Consider the following 26,706-nt stretch of genomic DNA (forward strand, 5'->3'; position numbering starts at 1 on the left):
GAGGTGGTTTGGATCGTTAGTGGATCCAACATGTCACCCAGCCTGAGGTAGGTGAGTGTTTAGGGACCCATCCGATAAGAGGCCACCTCCGCGTGGTGGATGGGGGACACGTTTTGATCAAAAAGTGCGCTAAGAGCCTCCATTTTGTTGACCAAGTGTGCTGCTGCCATTTTCTTTTTTTACATGTTTTGTACTTGCCACAGCAGCGTGCACCCGTGTATTGGGTTTAGGTGCTGGCTACATTTTGATTTTTTTTTTCTTTGCTGTGCAAATTTGGGGGGAGTGGCTCCCTCTGTAGCCGTGCATCCCCTCCCCTATTTTCACAGGAGGTGGTTTGGATCGTTAGTGGATCCAACATGTCACCCAGCCTGAGGTAGGTGAGTGTTTAGGGACCCATCCGATAAGAGGCCACCTCCGCGTGGTGGATGGGGGACACGTTTTGATCAAAAAGTGCGCTAAGAGCCTCCATTTTGTTGACCAAGTGTGCTGCTGCCATTTTCTTTTTTTACATGTTTTGTACTTGCCACAGCAGCGTGCACCCGTGTATTGGGTTTAGGTGCTGGCTACATTTTCTTTTTTTTTTTTTTTCTTTGCTGTGCAAATTTGGGGGGAGTGGCTCCCTCTGTAGCCGTGCATCCCCTCCCCTATTTTCACAGGAGGTGGTTTGGATCGTTAGTGGATCCAACATGTCACCCAGCCTGAGGTAGGTGAGTGTTTAGGGACCCATCCGATAAGAGGCCACCTCCGCGTGGTGGATGGGGGACACGTTTTGATCAAAAAGTGCGCTAAGAGCCTCCATTTTGTTGACCAAGTGTGCTGCTGCCATTTTCTTTTTTTACATGTTTTGTACTTGCCACAGCAGCGTGCACCCGTGTATTGGGTTTAGGTGCTGGCTACATTTTCATTTTTTTTTTTCTTTGCTGTGCAAATTTGGGGGGAGTGGCTCCCTCTGTAGCCGTGCATCCCCTCCCCTATTTTCACAGGAGGTGGTTTGGATCGTTAGTGGATCCAACATGTCACCCAGCCTGAGGTAGGTGAGTGTTTAGGGACCCATCTGATAAGAGGCCACCTCCGCGTGGTGGATGGGGGACACGTTTTGATCAAAAAGTGCGCTAAGAGCCTCCATTTTGTTGACCAAGTGTGCTGCTGCCATTTTCTTTTTTTACATGTTTTGTACTTGCCACAGCAGCGTGCACCCGTGTATTGGGTTTAGGTGCTGGCTACATTTTGATTTTTTTTTTTCTTTGCTGTGCAAATTTGGGGGGAGTGGCTCCCTCTGTAGCCGTGCATCCCCTCCCCTATTTTCACAGGAGGTGGTTTGGATCGTTAGTGGATCCAACATGTCACCCAGCCTGAGGTAGGTGAGTGTTTAGGGACCCATCCGATAAGAGGCCACCTCCGCGTGGTGGATGGGGGACACGTTTTGATCAAAAAGTGCGCTAAGAGCCTCCATTTTGTTGACCAAGTGTGCTGCTGCCATTTTCTTTTTTTACATGTTTTGTACTTGCCACAGCAGCGTGCACCCGTGTATTGGGTTTAGGTGCTGGCTACATTTTCATTTTTTTTTTTCTTTGCTGTGCAAATTTGGGGGGAGTGGCTCCCTCTGTAGCCGTGCATCCCCTCCCCTATTTTCACAGGAGGTGGTTTGGATCGTTAGTGGATCCAACATGTCACCCAGCCTGAGGTAGGTGAGTGTTTAGGGACCCATCCGATAAGAGGCCACCTCCGCGTGGTGGATGGGGGACACGTTTTGATCAAAAAGTGCGCTAAGAGCCTCCATTTTGTTGACCAAGTGTGCTGCTGCCATTTTCTTTCTTCTTTTCTTTTTTTACATGTTAAGAATGCATGTACTTCTATCATATGTGCAATCAATTTAGTCACTCCTATGCCCATTTTTTTGTGACCTAATGTGCTCTCTAACCCGATGAAAGAGAGGACATATTGTTTTGCCTATGTAATAGTTTCAGCTACAACTAGGGATGTCCCGATACCGATACTAGTATTGGTATCGGGGCCAATACTCGGCATTTGCATGGTATTGGGGACTCGTTTAATGTCCCCGATACCATGCCCGATACCTGGTGCTGTCCCGTTCTCCCGATCGCAATCAATGCGTCCTATGGAGATACATGTGACACACAAGTCACTCATCCTCCCCTGCGCCCAGCGTAACGCTACGGAGGAAGCAGAGTGACGTGTATGTCACATGCTTCTCTGTAGGACGCAATGATGCAATTGGGAGAACGGGACAGCGGAGCGACAACACCTGAGGACAGCCGCAGGTGAGCACTGTCTATATAAGGGGGGGGGCTGTCTATAAGGGGGGAGCTGCTGTCTATAATGGGGGAGCTGCTGTCTATAAGTGGGGGGGGGGCTGCTGTCTATGTAAGGGGGGGCTGCTGTCTATATATGGGGGGAGCTGCTGTCTATATAAGGCGGGGCTGCTGTCTATATAAGGGGGGCTGCTGTCTATATAAGGGGGGGGCTGCTGTCTATATAAGGGGGGGGGGGGTGCTGTCTATATAAGGGGGGGGGCTGCTGTCTATAAAGGGGAGGGGCTGATGTCTATAAAGGGGAAGGGCTGCTGTCTATAAGGGGGGGCTGCTGTCTATAAGGGGGGGCTGCTGTCTATAAGGGGGGGCTGCTGTCTATAAGGGGGGGCTGCTGTCTATAAGGGGGGGGGGTGGCCTGCTGTCTATAAGGGGCTGGCCTGCTCCCTACAAGGGGGGACACTGCTCCCTGTCTACAAGGAGGGGGCCCACTGTCTACAAGTGGGACACGGGGGGCGCTGTCTACAAGGGGGGGGGCTTGTCTACAAGGGGGTTACGGGGGGCACTTTCTACAGTGGGGCTGTGGTCTACAGGGGGCTGCTACTAATGTCTGCCACTATCTATACTGCCTACAAGGGGATACTACCTACTATTAAAGGCAATCTTACAGCAGAGTCACTTGCACTAACTTGAATTTATAGGTAGATAGTGCAGGTGACCCGGTTTCTACCGCTGCTCACCATGTGAATGTCAGCCCAATCGCTCTGGAGACATTAGTTTTGCCGCCAATGCAAATTCCTTGTTCTGTCCAATGGAGAAGAGAGAAATATTGGCTCATATTACAGCAGCCGCATCCATTATACACAACAAGGAACCCACATATCAGCACGGTAAGCAGCGCCAGAAACCGCGTCACCCTGGTGTTAGATTCCCTTTAAAATAAAAGTACTCGTACTTGGTATCGGCGAGTACCAGAATTAAAGTATCGGTACTCGTACTCATTCTTAAAAAAATGGTATCGGGACATCCCTAGTTACAACACACAGTTTTGTGAAGAAGCGCTATGCTGTGCGATACGGTCCGTTGCCCACCCACCCCCTTACACTACCGCTCCTGCCCACTCCCCTGCATGAATGTGTCCGAACATGAAATAAAGCAACAAATGATTTAAGCAAGTAACCGGGGGAGTGCTCTGTACTTTCTATTGTTCGTGTTGTTGATACCATCTGCTATTCACATGAGCACGTAAGAAGGTATTGCATTACCGGATACATAGCCATAGAGGACATGTGGGTCCAATATTTGTAGCTGCAGCAGTGCCAAGGTATCTTATCTGGTAAAGTTCATCTTTGAGAGAGGTTTTTCAACCGCATGTTTTTGGCAGGGCTGGGAGACGAAGGGGCAGGTTTCCCAGCCATCAATCCCCAGAGGAACAATATAATAGCAGTTTTACACCTTTACATCCAGTGGACCCTTTCACTACTCTCCAACCTAGGTTTCAAGTAGAATTTCTAGGCCTTGTGGTCGACACACACTTGGCGATTCTCAGTCTTCATCCCAGGAGATTGAAGACAATTCGGAGAGAGATATGTGTTATTCTGAACAAACGCATGGTAACTTTATGTTCCATTGCTCGAGTAGTGAACTTATTTCGGCCTCCAGTGATATTACCAGCTCCACTGCACTACTTGGCCCTTCAATGCCACGAAGTTCAACACCTGAGAGAAGGGGTGGGTTATTAAGACAAAATAGCCCTAAGAACTCCATCTTGGATGGGAAGACTATCTTCAATTCCATTCCGGATTTGATCATAATATTTGATGCCAGTCACCTCGGTTGGGGAGCCAGATCCGGCTCCTTTTTCCACAGGAGGCAAACGGTCATCAGAAGAATCTCTTCTTAAAGGGCTATTCCAGGCAAAAACTTTTTTTTATATATCAACTGGCTCCGGAAAGTTAAACAGATTTGTAAATTACTTCTATTAAAAAATCTTAATCCTTCCAATAGTTATTAGCTTCTGAAGTTGAGTTGCTGTTTTCTGTCTAACTGCTTTCTGATGACTCACGTCCCAGGAGCTGTGCAGCTCCTATGGGGATATTTTCCCATCATGCACAGCTCCCGTGACGTGACATCATCATAGAGCAGTTAGACAGAAAACTTCAGAAGCTAATAACTAATAATAATAATAATTTACAAATCTGTTTAAACTTTCCGGAGCCAGTTGATATAAAAAAAAAAGTTTTTGCCTGGAATACCCCTTTAATATAATCTGTTTAGAACTACTAACAGGATTTTTTGCCCTCATGAGTTTTGAAAAAGACAGATCACACTGCTGCATTCTTTTGAGAATGGACAACATCTCAGCAGTGCAATACATCTATTGTTTGGGAGGTACCGAATTGGAACGTCTAGCTAATACTGCAAAAGACTTTTGGCATTTTTGACTGGACATGGACATCATTCTGAAACCTTCCAGGCTTTTCCAATACTATAGCACATTGGAATTCCCATTTCTTAGTCAACTTCAGTGACTGAAAATTGGATCCCAAGATATTTTGTCACATCAACTCCCTTGGAGTTGTCTTCATCTAGGTTTAATCACTTCCCGCTTGAATTGTCAAGTCCCAAGATTCTTCAGTTGGCTCCCCAATCCAGAGGAAGAGGGCATAGATGCTCTTCTCCAACTTTGGCCTTCGGAAACTCTACTGTATATGCCTTTCCTCCCTTTGCCCTAATCCCGAAGGGTACTCCTAAAGAAATCTCAGAAATTGACAGTGGTATTGATAACCCAATGGTGGCCAACACAATTTTGGTTTCTTCAAATCTTGGGAATGATCATAGTTTTTCCTCTAATCTTACAAACCCATCTGTTTGTTCTTCAAGATCCTTCCAGGAATCTTCATCCACTTGTGACATCCAATCTTTTGAATCTGGTAGCTTGGTTCATTTCGGGCCAACAGAGCCAGATTTAAACTTTTCACAATCAACTTGAGATATTCTCTCAGACGCTTGGGCCCCAGGTACCAGATCGGCTTACAGATCCGCCTGGAAACTTTGGTCTGATTGGTGCTTGCAACTGGATTTGGATCCCATACATACATCTTTGACCCATGTTCTAAATTTCTTACCAGCCTCTTGATGCAGGTAAGGTGTACCGTACCATAAATGTCTACCATTCTGATATTTCATTTAACCACACAATGTTCCTGGGTAAACATCCATTGATTTGCAAATTAATAAAAGGAATTAAATTCAGATGTCCACCTCTACCTAAATATCAATCCACTTGGGATGTTAATATTGTTCTCAATCTATTCGAATCTTGGGGAACTTCTCACTTTAACATTTTTATCCTTTAAGCTCACAGTTTTATTATGCCATATTTCTCTTAAAAGAGTCTCGGATGTTCAGGCTCTAGAAATATTTGTACTTTGTAATGACATTACTTATTTTATAACAAACTGCCAGAGAAAAAACGCCATTATAACTACATGCACCAAAATTAGTAAGTTTAAAATTGTCATCTTCTGACCAATATAATTTTTTTATTTTTGCGCGTATGGGGTTATATGAGCTTTTTTTTGGGGGTCAAGGTCTGTAGTTTTTATCGGTATCATTCTGGTTTTCATTTAACTTTTCGATCACTTTTTATTAATAATTTTATGGAATATAAAGTGACCAAAAATTCACTATTTTGGACTTTGGTATTTTTTTACGTGTACGCCATCGACCGTGCGGTTTAGCTAACTTTATATTTTAATAGTTCAGACATTTACGCACGCGGCAGTACCACATGTGATTATTTTTATTACATTATTTTATTTTAAAAATAGGAAAGGCTGGGTGATTTAAACTTTTATTAGGGGGGGGGGGGGCTTATTCACATGTATCTTATTTTCTTTTACCACTTTTTTTTTTCTTTTAGCCCCCCCCCTCCCTTAGGAGGCTATACTATGCAATCTTCTGATTGCATACATTGTTCAATGCTATGCCATATGAATAGCATTGATCAGTGTTACCGGCGCTCTGCTGCTTGGACGATGAGGAGGCAGGTGAGGACCCTCCTGTCATCCAGTAAGCTGATCAGGACATCATGATTCTGTCGAGATAGTCCTGATCAGCTCCGCTGAGCTGACGGGATAGTTTCCCTTTCAGTTTAGACGCTTGATCGTGGCGTCTGAAGGGTTAATGCTGGGCATTAGCCTGATCCGCGGTGCCCTGCATTAGCCGTGGGTCCTGGCTGCCCGTAGCACGGGGTTTAACCCGTTCTCCGCTTGTGAGGTACGCCCTGAGTCCTTAAGGACTCGGGAACAGGGGTGTACCCGTACGCCCTGCGTCCTTAAGGGATTAAGGGATTCTTCTAATACTTATTTCTTTCTGCAAACTTTATCGACTAGTTTCCTCTACTACCTCGGCTAGGTGGGTGAAACAAACCATGGCTCTAGCCGCTATTTACACTTCTATTTTTTGGGCTCACTAAACTAGAGGACCTATGTCAACTAAGTTAAAGGGGTACTACGCCGGAAAACATTTTTTTTTAAATCAACTGATGCCAGAAAGTTAAACAGATTTGTAAATGGCTTCTATTCAAAAATCTTAATCCTTCCAGTACTTATCAGCTGTTGTATGCTCCACCGGAAGTTATTTTCTTTTTGAATGTCCTTTCTGTCCACAGTGCTCTCTGCTGACACCTCATGTCCCTGTAGGATAGGTTCAGGTCGATGCCCGACATTAACCCTTTAGACGTCGCGATCAAAGTTGATCGCGGCGTCTAAACTGAAAGTAAAACTATCACGGCAGCTCAGCGGAGCTGATCGGGACTATCACAACAGAATCGCAATGTCCCGATCAGCTTACTGGACGACGAGAGGGTCCTCCCCTGCCTCCTCATAGTCCGATCGGTGATCTACTGCTCCATTCCTGCGCAGCAGGCTAGAACAGCAGAGCGCCGGTAACACTGATCAATGCTATGGTATGACCAGAAGATTGCATGGTACAGCCTCCTAAGGGGGCTAAAAAAAATAAAAAGTGGTAAAAAAAAAAAATAAGAGAATAAATGGGAATAAGCCCACCCTAATAAAAATTTAAATCACCCCTTTTCCTATTTTTTTTTTAAATATTGTAATAAAAAAAATATACTTCATATACCATAAAAATATAAATAAAAATTGAACAAAAAGTCCCATCAAAACGAAAATGGTACTGATAAAAACTACAGACCACGGCGCAAAAAAAAAAAGCCCTCATATAGCTCCATACATCAAAAAATTAAAAAAAGTTATAGGGGTCAGAAGATGACAGTTTTAAACACACAAATTTTGGTGCATGTAGTTATACATTTTTTTAAAGTAGTAAAATAAATAAAACCTATATAAATTGGGTATCCCTGTATCCGTATGGACCTACAAAATAAAGATAATGTGTCATTTTTACAGAAAAGTGCACTGCGTAGAAACGGAAGCCCTAAATATTTGCAAAATTACTTTTTTTTTTCATTTCACGTCACAAATATATTTTTTTGTTTCGCAGCAGATTATGTTATAAAATAAGTAATGTCATTACAAAGTACAATTGGTGACGCAAAAAACAAGCCCCTATATGGGTCTGTAGGTGCAAAATTTAACATGTTATGATTTTTTAAGTTTGAGGAGGAAAAAGATGAGGAGAAAAAAACGAGGATTGTTTTGAGTCCTTAAGGTGAAAATGGGCTAAGTCCTTAAGCGGTTAAAGGTGTTATCCAGGAAAAAAAACTTTTTTATATATATCAACTGGCTCCAGAAAGTTAAACAGATTTGTAAATGACTTCTATTAAAAAATCTTAATCCTTTCAGTACTTATGAGCTGCTGAAATTGAGTTGCATTTTTCTGTCTAAGTGCTCTCTGATGAGAGCAACTGTCCAAGTGCTCTCTGTCTCGAGAACTGTCCAAATCCTCATAGCAAAACCTCTCTTACTCTGTGCAGTTCCCAAGACAGACAGAGGTGTCAGCAGAGAGCACTGTTGTCAGAAAATAAGAACTCAATTTCAACAGCCGATAATTATTGGAAGTATTAAGATTTTTTTTATAGAAGTAATTTACAAATCTGTTTAACTTTCTGGAATCAGTTGATATATAAAAAAAAGTTTTTTCCTGGAATACTCCTTCAATTCTTCACTACAGTTGGAATTCTGGTTCCAATATTCACTTCCAACAGGATTACCGAAGATCCTCTAATGTTCCTGAGTTCTTCATTCCATATTAAAGTACTTTTTCTTCCTCTGTTCTTCCACATCAGCGACTGAAGTTTTTTGCTACGTATTTGGATATGGTTACTGTTTATAATACTCACCTACTTTTCCCCGTCTATGGATGTGATCTACAGTCTTTCTTCATGGTTATATGTCATGGATTACATCTGAAGATTTCCTTATATTAATATTCTTCGCATCAAAGAAGAGGGAGTGGTTTACCTGTACGCTTCTTATATCACCTGTGCTGACTGTTGATTGGTTACCTGATATACCTGTTTTACATATTGTTAGTTTTTTTCTGGATCTGTTATTAATCCTTGCTAGTATTTAAAGTAGTAAAGAAGAGTTTACATAATGTTCACCTCCTGCCTTTAATAAAATATATATTTGCCTTCATTAATGACCAGGAAATTCAATTATGCACTGAAAAGGATCCCAATCTTCACCTAATAGATTTTCTCTGTGTTGGTTGTGCTCCTGGTTTGGGCTAAAATACTAATCAAAATATTGACCAAATACAGTGTGAACCTGCCTGTTAGTTTTCTCTAAGCTCTGCTTACACTGCAGCATGTAAACTTAGAGCAGGGATTCCCAACCGGGGTTCCCCGGAACCAGGGTACAGTCAGGCCCTGCCTGGGGTACTGCGACGTTCCGTCAATTTTTTTATTTTATTTTTAAATCTCCCGCCCCAGCCTGCACGCCTGTGAATCACGGCGGCACAGGGGGAAGGGAAGCCTGCATGCGCATTGTGTGTACGTGCGCACACAGCGTCCCCCTCCCCCTGCGGCGCCGTGAGTCACAGACATGCAGGCCAGGAAGGGGATAAATGTGAACGGGAATAAATGGGGATGGTGCGCTGGCCCCCTGACCAGCTTCCAGGCCCCCCCTGATCAGCTTCCCGGCCCCCCGGACCAGCTTCCCGGCCCCCGCAGAAGGAAAAACATCTCAGTTTAATTAAGGTAATGCACCCTCTTCCCTCTGTCACCCCTGTCCACCCCCCTTTGTCACCCCTCTGTTACCCCCTTTCACCCCTGTTCACTTTCCTGTCATCCATGTCCACCTTGTCTGCCCGTCACACATGTTCACCACCCCTCTGACCACCCCCCCAGTCTACCCCTATCATCAATGTCCAACCCCCACTATTCACCCCTCTGTCCCTTTGTCACCCCCATCCAACCCTCTGTTACCACCATGTAACAGCTGTCCACCCGTCTTTCACAGCGTCACATTGTTCAACAACCATCTGTCACCCATGTACCCCCTCTGTCACCCCCTACGCCCCGCTGTCACCCATGTACACTCCTCTACACCCATCTGTCACCCATGTACACCCCTCTGTCACCTCCTACGCCCCCCGTCACCCATGTACACCCCTCTGTCACCCCCTACGCCCCCCTGTCACCCATGTACACCCCTCTGTCCCCCATGTTCACCCCTCTGTCACCCATGTACACCCCTCACCCCACTGTTACCCATGTACACTTCTCTACACCCCTCTGTCACCCATGTTTACTCATTTACACACCTGTCACCCATTTACACCTTTCTGCACCCCTCTGTTACCCCTTTACACCTATACGCCCCTGTATTCCTCTTCATTTGTAAAAGGGGAATCTAAAGGCTGATGCTAGAAAAGTACGGAGCCTAATAGGTTTGTTTTGCAGGTTTAACCGTGAAGAATTGTAGCTGGAAGAAAGCGTCATGATGGCGCGGACCAGATGGAGAAGAGAAGGGAACGACGCTGATTTTATAAGATGTCACTTTTGAGTTGCTGTATAAAGCAGCACCACTGTAACCTACACATCCACAGAAATAGATAGTGTATTGAGGTTGTTTCCCTTTTTTTAAATTTTTTTATTAAGTTCGGCAGGGGTTCCCAGAGCCGAAAAAGGTTGGAAAACACTGCCTTAGAGAGATGATAGTTTGTCTTGTCTGTCTCAAGATTTTCTAGGGCATTAAAAGTGGTCATACACCTTAGAAGTAGGATGATGGTTGGATAAACAATTATTTTGCAGACACAGTCATACACATTTTACTCTATATTGGCCATTACAGCTTGTAAGACTTGCCATACATAATCAATTACACCCAATCAAAGATGAACAATCTTTCTGGTAACGTTCTGGGAATGTTATGAAAACATCATTTCCTAAATCATCGTCTCTGAATAAAAAGGCAAAAGATCTTTACTGAATGAAAAAAAGGAGCAGCCCAGGATTTTTCTCTTTTTCCCATATAAAGGTGGAGATTTATTTAAAACCTATGTAGAGGAAGAGTGGTGCAGTTGCCCATAGTAACCAATCAGATAGCCTCTTTCATTTTTCACAGGCTTCTTAAAAAATGAAAAAAAGCAATCAGATAGGTTGCTATGGGCTACTGCACCACTCTTCCTCTACAAAGGTTTTGAAGTATAAACTATTATTATATAATAATGTAGAAGTTCTTGTATATGCTTTCTGCTTACCTGTTTTAGATAATGCGGCATGCATGGGTTTTCAGCCATTTCTGATTACAAATCCATCACTGAAATTACTTCATAATACAGCCTACAATTCCCATGAATTCTCTGGCTGTGCAGAGGGTGTTTAATTATTGCACCTGTTCATAATCGGGCAGCTAGTTCTGGAGGTGAAGTCATTAGACTCAAACAGGGAAGTGCACAGACATTTTGGAGGGTACGTCACTGTATGTATCATCCCTGTACTGTGACATCACTGTACTGTGACACAATACACACAGTGATGTCACAGAACAGGGATACTACACACAGTGATATCACAGTACAGGGATAATACACACATTGTGTCAGAGTAGAGGGAAAATAAACACAGTTCTGTCAATCCAAATACATAATACACACGTGTTTATTATCCCTGTACTGTGACACGTGTGTATTATCCCTGTACTGTGACATTACTGTGTGTATTATCTCAGTACTGTGATATAACTGTGTGTATATTTCCGTGTACTGTGATCACTGTGTCTATTATCCCTGCACTGTGACATAACTGCTTATTGTATTGGTAATGTGACATCACTGTGTGTATTATCCCTGACTTCACTGTATTATCCCTGTACTGTGACATCACAGTACATCATTGTAATGTCACAGTACAAGGATAATGGGCACAGTGATGTCACAGTACAGGAATAATGGGCACAGTGATGTCACAACACAGGGATAATGTGCACAGTGATGTCACAGTACAGATATTATAAGCAGTGATGTCACAGTACAGGAAAAACACACAGTGATGTCACAGTACAGGGATAATCTACTGTGATGTCACAGTACATGGATAATAAACACAGTGGGGGGAAATTTATCAAAACCTTTCCAGAGGAGAAGATGCTGAGTTGCCTATAGCGACCAATCAGATTGCTTCTTTTATTTTTTAGCCCCTTAAGGACACAGGGTTTTTCAGTTTTATACGTTTAAAAATTTAAATTTATACGTTTAAAAATGTCCTCTTCTGACCCCAATAACTTTTTTATTTTTCCAAGTACAGGGCGGTATGAGGACTCATTGTTTGCGCCGTGATCTGAAGTTTTTATTGGTACCATTTTTGTTTTGATTGGACTTTTTGATCACTTTTTATTCATTTTTAATGGTATAAAAAGTGACCAAAAATCCGCTTTTTTGGACTTTGGAATTTTTTTACGTGTACGCCATTGACTGTGCGGTTTAATTAACAATATATTTTTATAGTTCGGACATTTACGCACGCGGCGATACCACATGTTTATTTTTATTTACAATGTTTTATTTTTTTTTATGGGAAAAGGGAGGTGATTCAAACTTTTATTAGGGAAGGGGTTAAATGACCTTTATTAACACTTTTTTTTTTTACTTTTTTTGCAGTGTTATAGGACCCATAGGGACCTATAACACTGCACACACTGATCTCTCATGCTGATCACTGGCGTGTATTAACACGCCTGTGATCAGTGTTATCGGTGCTTGACTGCTTCTGCCTGGATCTCAGGCACGGAGCAGTCATTCATCGATCGGACACCAAGGAGGCAGGTAAGGGCCCTCCCGGTGTCCTGTAAGCTGTTCGGGACGCCGCGATTTCACCGCGGCGGTCCCGAACAGCCCGACTGAGCAGCCGGGTTACTTTCAATTCAGACGTGGTGGTCAGCTTTGATCACCGCGTCTGAAGGGTTAATACAGGGCATCACCGCGATCGGTGATGTCCTGTATTAGCCGCGGGTCCCGGCCGTTGATAGCCGCCGGGACCGACCCAATATGACGCGGGGACACTGCCTGACCCCGCGGCATATCGCGGAAGCCGGCGGAGGACGTAAATATGCGTCCTTCGTCATTAAGGGGTTAAAGGCCTTTTCAGAAATGAAAGAAGCAATCTGATTGGTTGCTATGGGCAACTCAGCAACTTTTCCTCTCAACAGATTTTGATAAATCTCCTCCAGTGTTGTCACATCATATGTCAAAAGAAATTATTAAAAAGTGGTACAAAAATAAAATTAAATGGTACTAGTTTTTAGATAAAAACTAAAGATCATGGAGCAAAAAAAATCAAACAGCCCCATAAATGGAAACATTTGAAAGTTATAGGGGGTCAAAATAGGGCGAGTTTAACCCCTTAAGGAATCAGTACAGTCACAGTATAGGGATTATATACACAGGAGTCACAGTACATGGATTCACAGTTGTCACAATACAGGGATAATACACACAGTGATGTCACAGTACAGGAATAATATGCACAGTGATGTCACAGTACAGGGAAAATACACACAGCATGACGTAAAGAAATGGAGCAAAATTAGCATGCTTAAACCCTTGATGGCGCAGTGCATACATGTACGCCCTGCGCCCTCAAGGGGCAAGCCTACTAATTTTGTCTGAAAAGTTTGAGTTTTTTTTTTTTTAAATGCAGTACAATAATAGAAAATAATGTAACCATGGATAACCCTATACCCCCTATATAAAGCTCCCTATGGCCCCCTATCTCACATATATTGCCCCTATGTCACACACTTATACTGCTCCCTATTCTCCCCCCTATATACTGCCAGGGCCGTTTTTAGACTTAGTGTTACCATGGGCAAAATTAAAAGTGGGGCCTCAAAAGACAAAATATTGCAGTAACCAGAATTGCACATTTTGGTCACTTTATATACCATAAAAGATGTATGGAAAGCAAATCAAAAAGTCCCAACAAAAATGGTACCTATAAAGAAAAAAAAATACATAGAAACATAGAATGTGTCGGCAGATAAGAACCATTTGGCCCATCTAGTCTGCCCAATAATCTGAATACTATGAATAGTCCCTGGGAATATCTTATATGAAGGATAGCCTTATGCTTATCCTATGCATGTTTAAACTCCTTCACTGTATTTGCAGCGAACACTTCTGCAGGAAGGCTATTCCATGCATCCACTACTCTCTCAGCAAAGTAATACTTCCTGATATTACTGCAGAAACCTTTGCCCCTCTAATTTAAAACTATGTCCTCTTGTGGTAGTTTTTCTTCTTTTAAATATGCTCTCTTCCTTTACCATGTTGATTCCCTTCCCATGGAACAAAAAATTACCCTGATTCAGACCTGTATATGAAAAAATTAAAATGTTATAGGGATCAGAATAGGATAATTTTTATACCAAAAGTGTTAATTTTGTGGCATGACACGGCATGTCTGCCACCCATTCACCACTCATACTAGAGGTAAAAATTCCTTCCAGACTCTGACTGCCATATTTGAAGTCGGGAAGGAATTTTTACCTCTAGTATGATGGTTTTTTGCCTTCCTCTGGATCAACTCCGTAAAGACTCATTAGGGATATAGGTTGAACTTGATGGACTCTGGTCTTTTTTCAACCTCATGAACTATGTTACTATGTTACCACTACAAGCAGCCACTTATCTTAGTGGCAGAGGGCACCACCACCATTGCGCCTGAAGGTGGTGATGGCGACGTGATGAAATTCCAAGCGCCCTTGACGATTTTGCGTCCACTCCTCCCTTCAGCTCTCTGGACATTTCCAAACTGGCTCTTTAAAGGAACACTGTCAGCTTTCTTCCCCCCGCATTAACCAGAAGTACAGGCTGGTAGTGCGGGGGACGACGATCAGTTTGGTTCTTTACTATGCCCGGATCCGCTGCACCGTTCGGCCCTAATCTTCTATTTTCGGTATATGCAAATGAGGTGCACCGGCCGGACTGACTGGCACTCTGATGTCAGTGCCGCTGGCCGCAGCGCTGCCCAGCTCATCAATATTGGGGGGTTGTTAAAAGAGCCTGGCCTCTCCCTGCCTATGTCCCCTATTACCTCATTCTTATCTGTGCAGGACCTGAAGATGTCATTATAGGTTCTAAAAGGTCTTGTATGTGTTGTATTGCTCTATGGGTTTTTTACAGTCCAAAGAGCTATAGGAAAATTTTCATATTATTGCAGTCTGCCACATTTGCGCAACACTGCAGCATTTTTGCAGTGATGTTACTGCGATTTTGCAAAAATTGTGCCAAAATGCAATAATATGCCTGTCCAGAGATGAGTGAGCTGGAGGCGAACCCGGATTCGACCTAAACTTTTGGATTTTTCCAGCTTGGCGAACACTCGAGCCTTTGCCGGTTCAGTGCAAAAAAACAGAAAGCATGGTTTTTTGGTGGACAGAAGAAGCAGGGCAGGCAGGTGGCGGTGAGATTACGTCAGTTACATCAGCATACCACATGATAACCAGGTCTATCATGTGATTTGCTGCTTACTGTGTCAATCAGCACAAAGGCCGTAAGGACGCAGCAAGAGGAAAGGCATTTTTACACAGATAAGAGGGCAGCGACGTCACCCACTGCATACAGAGCCAAAGAAACCGCGAGAGCGAGACAGAGAGATAGGGAGAGAGACAGCGAAAGACATAACTAAGGACAGTTAGTGATTAGAAAGATAAAGATTAGAAAGAGATAGATAGATAAAGATTAGAAAGAGAGACCTTGCCTGTGTGTGAACAGGAGTCAATCCCCATTCAAGAAACCTACAGGGCCTCCTATAAAGCAGATAAGGGGACACGCTTCTCACAGCCTCTGAAGGGCTCATTTTTTGCTACCACAAATCCAAGGCCTTTTTCAAGGTCCATACCTGCAAATTGAATAGTGTTCCTACAGTAACCAGTGCCGTGATCTGCATCTAGCCTGTAGTTCTGGTGCATTGCATATTGTTCTGCAAACACAATCAGTACTTAATGTGCTGTGATCTCTGCAAGTCAAAAAGCGTGTTGAAGTATGTAGCCTGAAATGTTAATACAGGTCTGATGCATTTCATATTGTTCAGTAAACACCGTCAGTACTTCTTGTGCCTGCATCCCTTCCAGTCAAAAAGCATGTGGAAGGTACATGTACCTAGCCTGTAGTTATAATACAGTTGTAGTGCATTTCATATTGTTCCACACACACCTTCAGTACTCACTGTACAGTCATCTCTGGAACGCAAAAAGCGCTCAAAGTGTTGAAACTTAGTTTTGACAAGTAGGTTGGTGAAAAATTAGCCAAAAAAGATAAAAGTAACCCAAAAAATGTGTCTGAAAAAGGAGTTGGTGGACAGGATAGAGGGCAGAAGACCTCTGCCATGTCCTCTGCCAGTAAGAATGTTCGTGGTAGTCCTAGTACAGGAAGCAGCAACAGCAGCCAGGTGTCATTTTAGGTAGTAGTGGCAGCCATCCCAAGTCCTACCTGCCTGAGAGAGGTTATGTGGTTTTAGCGGGATGATCCGGCTTTACTGAAATATTCGTTTCAAATGACTTCTGAGGAGGAAGACTGTGACAATATGACGGTCCATGGCAGCACAGCACTAAAGCAGAATCTCCGTACCAGTTCCCCGTCTGTTAAAGTATCTACTTGAGAAATATATTGGTGGACCTGAGGAAGGCAGGAGCCAGTGCTGAAAAGCGTCGTCCTTAATGTGCTAAATAAATTATACTTTGTTCCTGTGCTTGCCTGGGCCTTATTCTGTCCATGACCACCTTTTTATTTGTGTTCCTGTTATGTTGGCATATGGAGTGTCACCACAAAGCCACAGTCGAGACACCCCACAATGTGAGGAAAACTCTGCTGCAACTGATGATCCTCCAGATCCCTCCCAACTGTCTAACAGCCAAGTCTCTTCCAAAGGCAGCACATTTTCATTATTTTCCTCATCTGTGTTGTGCCCTTTTCCTCAACGATCCTGTCAGTTATCCATTGGTGAGTCCTTGTCCTCCAGATAACAGTATTTCCCAGTCACCCTGTTGTAGTGCGCTTCAATTTGTACCTGGCCAAGTTGTTGGTGGCACAGGCCCTCCCATACCATCTTGTGGACTGCACTTCAATTTATACCTGGCCAAGTTGTTGGTGGTGCAGGCCCTCCCATACCATCGGCCTTTAGGCAACTAATGGGGTGTGCCCAGCTAAGGTGGTGCATAACTAGTCACCATTATTTTGCAAAGAAAGCTGTTTCCGCTTTGCACAATCATGTGGCAGAGAGGGTGGGCCACTCAATGAACTTGTCTGTGTGCAGAACAGTGCATGCCACGGATGATACCTGGAGTAGTAGCTACGGCCAGGGGCAATACATGTCTATTACGGCTCTCTGGGTCAACATCCTGCAGAATGAGACTCCACTATAACAAGACCAGGAAATTGTTGTCACACCTCCACGGTTCCGCCATGGGGTTCAAATTCTGACACCCCCCCCCCCCCTATCATCCTCCTCCTCTACAGACATCTCTTGCACTCCACTGGGAAGCTTAGCTTATTCTCCCTCCGCCCCCCCCATTCTTTAATCGTTCATAATCAAGCGCTGCCATGCTGTTACACCTGCTGAGCGTGGGCAAGAAAAGCCATACAGCGGAGGAGCTGCTGCTCTGTCTGCAACAAGAGGTTTCACAATGGTTCACTGGGTAGTGAGCTGACATTGGAACACGTCGTCACCAATAACGGCACTAACATCGTCAAAGAGATGCATGTAGATGGCATGACACACTCTCCCTGGTGGGCACTTGTGCTAAACCTTGTGGTTAAATGTTTCTTGACAACTTGTCCAGGTGTCAAGCCAGTGGTGTCTACGTGCAGGCAAATTTGAGTTCGGTTTAGTTCATATGCTTTTAAACAGGACTTGCTTCACCTACAGCCCCAAAACGGTCTTCCCCAACACCACCTTATTTGCAACGTTCCAACAGAGTGGATGTCCACTACATGTTGGACCGCCTCTACCAGCAGCGCAAAGCGGTGACCGACTTTCTCATGCCAGTATTGGAACCAGTGTTGTTTACAGCTCAGGGATTGGCAGCTATTCAGGAACATCTGTCTCGTGCCTTTTGAGGAGGCTACAAGATATATCAGCAAGGAACACAGTGGTAATGGTGATGTGATGCCTCTGATATTCCTTTTGGAGCAGATGCTGACAGTGATAATGGTAGAAGGAGGGAGGGAGGAGACTTTGCATCTTGATGGCAGCAGTATGGATGTTCTTCTTGAGGAGGAAGAGTTGGATGAGGAGGTAGGGAGACCTGAGTAGGAGGATTTGGAGATGGACTCTATGGAAGAGAGAGGAGTGAGGACCTTACTCAAGGCATCACTGATGAGAACGAGGAGGAGCATGACCAACCCTGGTAGTATGGGACGGAGGTGGAACAAGCTGGGCTCTTAGAAAAGCTGTCAAGGATGGCTAGATGTATGCTTTCCTGCTTGCACTATAACAAGCATATTGTAGGCTTGAAGGGAAGAGAAGAGCACTGGATAGCCACATTCTTAAACCCTTGGTATAAACTCAAAATAGGGGAATTTTTGCACCTTCTGAGAAGGAGGCTAAATTGGATTTGTATAAGGAAAAGCTACCAAGTACTGTGATAGGCTGCTGATGGAAAATCACTAAATTTTTTTTTTTTTTCTCTCAAACAATTTGATAAATCTGGGCCAATGTGTGAACACAGCCTCAGGAGAGTTGTATAGAGATGGATAAGCTGGGAGGAGGGCTATTTTTTAGAGCTAGTAGGAAAAATCTGGTAGGTGATGTTGTCATTCTGTAGTTCACAGGTGGTCAAAAAACAGAACTGACATACTGTTTTGACACATTAAGCACTGGAAGGTTTGGACAGTCAGACTGGTTATCACATCACTTTGATCGCCGCGTCTGAAGGGTTAATACATGGCATCACTGCGATCGGTGCTGTCCTGTATTAGCCGCCGGGACCGACCCGATATGCCGCGGGGACACCGCGTGACCCTGCGGCATATCGCGGGAGCCGGCGGAGGACGTAAATATACGTCCTTCGTCGTTATGGGGTTAATGATGATTAATTTATAATTTTACTATTAAAAAAAGTAGAATGACCCATACAGGCGAGATGCTTACAATAGTTATTTAAGCTAGCGAATATTATTTGCTACCGATTTCAGAATTTTATATATGAATATACTGTATGCTCTTTAGGCTGGTTCACATTTACACTAATACCATATGCTATTTTAGCAAAAAATTATTGTATAACTAATGCATCGTTGCATCAGTTATTCAATACATTCCTTATAGAAATTAATGTAATGAGATGAAATTGGGACATGCATTGTTTTGTATAATTTTTGAGGAAAAAATCATTCTTGAGAAAACTGCACTTTTTAGCACATAGGTATTTTAAAGTCCATGGTGTTTGCCATGCAGCCATTAAAAGTGAAAAAAAAAAAAAAAAAAAGATAGTTTGAGTATGCACTATCCACTATTAAGTATCCATTAATGATTCTGAAAATATCTTGGAACAGACTTAACAGCAAACTTAATAGGACCGACCAGGACTGGGCTTCCTCTTTCTAAGGGCCCCATTGCAGCCACAATGCTACCTGTATGGTATGTGCATGCTTACTTGAAACAGCAGACTTCAAGTTACAGTGGGGATCAAAAGTTTGGGCACCCCAGGTAAAAATTTGTATTAATGTGCATAAAGAAGCCAAAAAAAAGATGGAAAAATCTCCAAAAGGCATCAAATTACAGATTAGACATTCTTATAATATGTCAACGTTAGATAAATTTTATTTCCATCATTTACACTTTCAAAATAACAGAAAACAAAAAAATGGCATCTGCAAAAATGTAGGCACCCTGCAGAATTTATAGCATGCACTGCCCCCTTTACAAAGCTGAGACCTGCCATTGTCATGGATTGTTCTTAATCATCATCTGGGAAGACCAGGTAATGTCAATCTCAAAGGTTTTAAATGCCCATACATATCTGACCTTGCCCCAACAATCAGCACCTTGGGTTCTTCTAAGCAGTTGACTAGAAATCTGAAACTGAAAATAGTTGATGCTCAAAAAGCTGGAGAAGGCTATAAGAAGATAGCTAAACATTTTCAGATGTCAATATCCTCTGTTCGGAATGTAATTAAGAAATGGCAGTCATCAGGAACAGAGGAAGTTAAAGCAAGATCTGGAAGACCAAGAAAAATATCAGACAGAACAGCTCGCAGGATTGTGAGAAAAACAATTCAAAACCCACGTTTGACTGCACAATCCCTCCAGAAAGATCTGGCAGACACTGGAGTTGTGGTACACTATTCCACTATAAAGAGATACTTGTACAAATATGGTCTTCATGGAAGAGTCATCAGAAGAAAATCTCTTCTACATCCTAACCACAAAAATCAGCATTTGAACTTTGCAAATTAACAAATAGACAAGCCTGATGCATTTTGGAAACAAGTTCTGTGGACCGATGAGGTTAAAACTGAACTTTTTGGCCGGAAAGAGAAAAGGTACTTTTGGAGAAGAAGGGGAACAGAATTTAATGAAAAGAACCTCTATCCAACTGTTAAGCATGGGGGTGGATCAATCATGCTTTGGGGTTGTATTGCAGCCAGTGGCACAGGGAACATCTCACGAGTAGAAGGAAAAATGGATTTAATAAAATGTCAGCAAATTTTGGATGCTAAAGCTGAAGTTAAAGAGAGGATGGCTTCCACAAATGGATAACGGGGATTACGTCAAGAGGCGTAAACTGAAGGTTTTGCCATGGCCTTCACAATCTCCTGACCTCAATATAGTTGAAAATCTATGGATAGACCTTAATAGAGCAGTGCGTGACAGACAGCCCAGAGATCTCAAAGAACTGGAAGACTTTTGTAAGGAAGAATGGATAAGATAACTCAAACAAGAATTGAAAGACTCTTGGCTGGCTACAAAAAGCATTTACAAGCTCTGCAGGATGCCCAAACTTTTGCAGATGCCATTTTTTTGTTTTCTGTTATTTTGAAAGTGTAAATGATGGAAATAAAATTTAACTTTTGTTGACATATTATAAGGATGTCTAATCTGTAATGTGTTGCCTTTTGGAGATTTTTCCATTTTGGCTTCAATCCTTAGCTTCTTTATGCACATTAATACACATTTTAAACTGGGGTGCCCAAACATTTGATCCCCACTGTAAGCTTTATTCAACAATTCGAAAATATGGAAATGTGTTAGAAAATAAATTGTCCAGCATGCGCTAGTAAACACAATGTAATATTTGCATCTACAGTTATGACATACCATTGCCTCAATGATTATTTATTTATAATATTACTATAGAAAGTGTATACACACACACACTGTATGCACTTAAGGCTGGTTCAAATTTGCACTAAAATACAATACACTATTTTAGCACAAAATAATTGTATAACTAATGCAATGTTGCATCAATTATGCAATCCATTCCCCATAGAAAATTAATGATAAAAGCTGAAATGGGGACGTGCATTAATTTAACAGGAAAGAATAGCACAGCATGCAAAATACAATGTTGTAATACTTACTGTGCTGCTCTCCCCAGCCAAAGTAATTCCAGTTACCTGAATAAAATAATGAATCTATGAGATAAACAATGTTCATCTAATACAGAATAGCAGTTATTTTTATATATTTAACTGAAAATGATTCATATATTTAAGATTTTTTTTTTCACTCTTCAACAAGTAAAGGACCAAACTCAACATCTTGCATGCCAAATGTTGTTCAGAGTTATTCAGAGTATTGGCCTTTCTGCTGCATTGTGTTCAAAGATATTTTAGGATATCCTGGGTCAATACAATTAAATGTACTATATTTCTGGGACCTAAGTTTATTAGTGCACACTGATGCAGCTGTTGCTATGTGGAAGGATTCACAATAACCATTCGCAGAAGAGCCAATGCCACAAAACTCTTTAGTCATAGCGATGGCAGTTTTCAGTAGAATGTTATTGCTTTGAGATTGATGGGGGTCCAACCTATGCATTTCCCTCCCCACCGAGCTACTGTCCAGGAGAGTAACTGTGCAGGAAAAACGTAGCTGTTAGGCCCCTTTCACACTATACAAACACTTCCGTTACCAACGCCCGTTAGGATATCGGCAGTTATCCGCCCGGAGCTAAATCTCTAACGGCAGTTAGAAAATCCCATTACAGTCTATGGGATTTTTCTAATATCCGTTTTAACACGTTATCGCCCGTTATTAATATCGGCCGTTATTTTGTGACGAGTGAATGAACGGGAGAAATAGTGCATGCACTAAAGTGACATCTTGCGCTCCGGACGCACGTCCAGGCCCTGAGCGCATTTTCCTCTATCCTCCTCTGGCCGGCGGGGCTGGGATTCGCACTGCAGGACGCGCCCGCATGCGAATCCCAGCCTATCACTCACCTCGGTCTCCTGCTGTTTCCTTACAGCTCCGGCGCACGTGTGCCTGCCTCCTAGGGCGCGCGCGCCGGAGCTCTCAGATTTAAAGGGTCAGTGCGCCCGTAATTATGTTTTGCACCTGCACGTTCATTATAAGTTTCTGCACCTCCCCCCACTCTCTGCCGGTTCTTTGTTTGCCTTTGTGCCTGAGAGAAAGCTGTATTCCGGGTTTCCTTGCCGAGTACCAGACCTTGCATCCGTGACCTGACTGTGATTCCAGCCGCCCGCCTATTGACCTTCTGCTACCCTACTGACTAAGCTCCTGTGCTGCCAGCCCTGACCTCCCGCTAGCCTGACTTAGTCTTGCCTCATCCCTTCTGTTCCACGCTTCACCTCAGCTGCCTATGTGGTCGAGTCTTGCCAGGGGTAGCGACCTGGGTGCCGCCAGCTGCAGCAAGTCCATCCCACTTTGCGGCGGGCTCTGGTGAAAACCAGCGGCACCTTAGACTTCGCTCCCTGGTACGGCCCGCATCATCTGCCACACAGGTCCAGCGGATCCACTACCTCTCCAGCACGAGACCACCGTTGTGTCAAGGATCTACTATCTACTGGATGACAGTCGACTGCGGGGAGTCTTACAACTAATTCTCCTGTTACTATTGCCCGTCACAAAATAACGGCCGTTTTTATAGTGTGAAAGGGGCCTAAGTCAGTGCTATGACATTTTCATTATTAAGGGGTTGTGTGCCTTACAAAAACAACTTTAGAGCCCCACGGGATTAAGGAATTTGGGGATTTTTAGTTAATTAGGGGGAAGGGTGGGGTTCTAGGTGATCCCTTGTTCGGGACCCTAAAATGTTTATCTAATCTCACATAAGAATGTCATTGCTCTGTTCTTACAGATACTGCTAGAGATAATAAGCAATCTATTTTGATTCATTAGAGGTTGTTTTCTAGGAATCTCCCCATAATACATGGTATTAAATCTATCTAATAAAGTGATAGCATATTGCTAGGATATAGCATCCCTTTAGGATCAGTATGGGGTCTAACCTTTGGCACCCCCACTGATCCTGAGAATCTTTTCTTGAATTGAGCTGCTTTGTAGTTTTCCTGAAAAGGTAAAGGAAAAGGTAAAGCAAAACTACATCAACACTGTGAATAATAAATTCTTAGGATCGGTGTAGGTCCTATAGGTCCAAGCTCCACCAATTATAAAGTGATGGCATATGTTAGCAGTTTAAGGAACAAAAACTCACTGTACATGTTATATGATTACATGGAAATGTAAAAAATAAATAAAAAAAAGATATACATACAGCACTGGGAACCATGAACAGGTAGCGGATTCTCCTCTTCTTCTCGAAACACATACTGAAGGTAAAAGACAGTTAATTTTACTTACCAGAAGCTATAGTGACATTTATTTTATTTTTTTTAGATACTACAGGTTCAATATTTACTCTTTTAGTGGTATAGTTCATAGTCCCTTTAATGGTAATGGATACTTCTGGAATGAGTACAGAGTAAATAATAGTGCATTTTAACAGGTTATGAATAGGTTCTTTGGTTCTCCCAAGTCTCCCCCCATAGATGGTATCAGAGAAGGGTCATGTGTGAGAGAAAGGTAGAGTGTGTTGAATTTTTACCACTCAACTCTATTGTTCTATGAGAGATAAGCCACTACTAGAGCTCTCTGGCTGTAGCTTACCCTACTCCTCTCCATATAAGAAATATAAACTTTTAGTCATATGGGGAGGTCGGGAGAGATAGCTATTGGTCAAGCAATACAGAAAAAGTAGATATCTATTTTAATTGCATCATAAACTCTGTTTATATTCACATACCATATTGTCAGTAGGGACCACTAGGTTAGATTATACATAAACCATAATAATTCATTGGTCTCCCTGGTATGCCAGATCAACCCTCTACAAGCCTGTCCTAATGATACATTTTCTTTCATCACTTACATCATCCTGATTCCGCATAGCATTCAGCTGTTCAAGTTTTTTTGCCCAGTAGCGAGCCTCTTCTTCAGGAATATCTAAAATGAAATATAGTGTTTTTATTTTTTGTTTTTTTTATCTATCTTGCGATAATTGCATGTTCTTTCCTATTTCATTCTTGCAATTCGTCCATGGTGTTTATCCAAAATGTGCACTTCTGAACAAATTTACTTGAATAAAAAAAAAAAAACCTTTTGGCATAACTAATTCCCTCAGCATTTTAAAACAACCTTATTTTGTTAGAAAAAATGCCTTTCCCTTTAGGCTAGGTTTCCACACAGGTTTGTTCTCTGGAGCTTTTTTGGAAAACTGCCAGTGCAATTTTTTAACCAAAGTCAGAAGTGGATCCAGTAGAAAGGAGAAGTCTAAATCCTTCCTATATATTTGCCATTTCTTCTGAACACACTTCTGGCTTTGGCTCATACAACTGCAGTGGCAGTTTTTTTTTTTTTTTTAAACGCCAGTAAAGACCTGTGTGGAAACCTAGTCTTCAACAGATTTTCTCATGAAAATAATTCCTGTTCATATGTCCTAATAGGACATAGGCTTGGGACCCCTTTCTATGAGCCACAATGAAGAGCCACTATATGAGAGCAGCTCCCAGATGACATGCCTACACCTGCACCAAGAATGCAAACAAAGTTTAAAATGGCGATACCAACAAGGGCCCACTGCCATTAAAGTGTACCTGTCATTAGCAAAACCTTTTAATATAATGTAGAAAATAACATTATATGTATATTTGTAATATACATTGGTTAAAAATTGTGCATATGTTTGTCCCTGCAGCTATTGCCTGTGTGTCTCTGTAAAGAGTCCAAATACAGGAAGTGTGGGTGGACAAGCAGGAGTCTGTGCAGTGAGGCTCTGTGACATGATCCCGACTCACAGAGTCCTGCACAGAGTCCTGCTTGTCCTGTCTTCACTTTGACGTCGACAAAGTCACTCAGATTTCACTTGCCTGTTACCCATTAGCTTCAAAGTTATTCACATTATCTAATGGTTTGGCTGATCAGTAATGTTATACTGAAAAGAAATTTGGAAACTATTGGCTAGTTCTAATATTTTAAAGGGTCTTATAGGTTAATAATTGCTATTATGTAAAAAAATATATATAACATGAATTCAATGTTACCTAATGGAAGTTCAAATCGAGCGTCAAGCAAAATGCGGTGGAAGGTCGGGTCTTTGGTTCCACAGATCTCATTATCTGTCATTATAACTTGTGAGTCCAGAGTCAGCCATTCACCAGGGCCTTCCTGTAAGCAACAACATGTTAGAAGATAACATTAAAGGACAATAAGAGTAAAAGAAAAGACTATTGTAATAAATCAAATCCCCAAAACTACAATGTGCATTAGCTCTTATATTTTCTTTTCCCTACAGTTGTACTAAACTGAACTTGGGTACAAAAACAACTGCGGGAGGACCGGGCTTTGTGACAGTGGATGATTTATGGGGAGTTAAAACCTTATCTTATCTTTGATATGACTAATTTTTGTGCAAATGTGTGTATTAAACTGTTGTATAAATAAACCATACCTCATTAGACTGTCTGATAGTTCTTAGTGGGATCCATACAGTCCCAACCATGGTATCCCAAATCAATCCTTTGTTCCAGACTTCTACTGTTAGGCCAAGGTCCAGTCTGTTAATCTCACTAAAAGCAAGCAACACAGCCTCACGTTAAAACATGTACAAGTTTAATTTCATGTGGAAATGTTTCTTTACTTTATACTCACAACATGAAATCTTGCTCCCAGCAGGGAAGATTCCCCCTTACTGTAATTGTTGTGCTCTTCACATTTTGTACTTTTAGTGTTACATAGGCATTAAACCTTTCTGTCAAAACATAAGCATACATTATTTTTAATGTACAGATTTACACATCTAAGTATGGATTTCCTGCCACTGTGGAGGGAAGAAATCAGAGGGGCCAATTACTTTTATTCTCAGAATCACTGGGAACACCAGATGTCAGCCTCCCACTTTTAATAAAGTTATGCCATTATGCTAGTGACATGCTAGTGACAATAGAGCTGTATGTAGTATGTGTATAGCTTTTTCCAAACCCGTTTCAAATGTATTGTCAGATGTATATTATGGTACCCTTTAAGGGTCTATTCACATGTACTGCAATCTACGCATATTTGATTCCACTGATTTCAATGTAAACTAAATAACTGAACACAGCTTCAAATCTGCAGCATCAAATATTGTGATATTTCACTCTGGGATTAGCTCTAGGGATCGTCATTGACACAGACAGAGGACATGTTTCTCAACTTCAACAAGCAAGTCCACAAGTCCACACCTCTTTCTTCATGCAATCTGACCCTTGGTCAGGTTTATTGGGAAGGGCTGCAGAACAAAATAAAACACAATTCACACTGGAACAAACAAAATCCTAGGCCGTCTAGCCACTGACTGCACATTAGTGACTTCCCTCTCTATCCACTGGTAAGCTAGTCTCCACCAGCTCAAACACAGGTTTCCTGCAACCTTATTCACACCGTTTGCAGCCTTTTGCCGTGTGTACTAAGGCTCCTTGTCTGTCCACTTCACTGGTG

The 26,706-nt window shown here is 42.4% G+C and overlaps 1 protein-coding gene across 17 annotated transcripts in view; it reads right to left on the reverse strand.

Annotated features, from left to right (window-relative positions):
- Positions 1-26,706, reverse strand: part of UNC13A (unc-13 homolog A) — a 701,496-nt gene that overhangs the window by 536,930 nt on the left and 137,860 nt on the right. For 13 of the 17 annotated variants that reach the window (XM_056572580.1, XM_056572615.1, XM_056572596.1 and 10 more), the window contains 6 exons: positions 25,879-25,978; positions 25,679-25,796; positions 25,272-25,395; positions 24,101-24,174; positions 23,447-23,501; positions 21,288-21,323 (listed from right to left, as the gene is read on the reverse strand). In XM_056572580.1, the coding sequence (XP_056428555.1) occupies positions 21,288-21,323; positions 23,447-23,501; positions 24,101-24,174; positions 25,272-25,395; positions 25,679-25,796; positions 25,879-25,978 (507 nt within the window). The remainder of the gene's footprint in view (positions 1-21,287; positions 21,324-23,446; positions 23,502-24,100; positions 24,175-25,271; positions 25,396-25,678; positions 25,797-25,878; positions 25,979-26,706) is intronic. The other 4 variants (XM_056572660.1, XM_056572589.1, XM_056572695.1 and 1 more) reach the window with 1 other exon arrangement.

The sequence above is a fragment of the Hyla sarda genome, chromosome 1 (genome assembly GCF_029499605.1).
Source record: "Hyla sarda isolate aHylSar1 chromosome 1, aHylSar1.hap1, whole genome shotgun sequence".
Lineage (NCBI taxonomy): Eukaryota > Metazoa > Chordata > Amphibia > Anura > Hylidae > Hyla > Hyla sarda.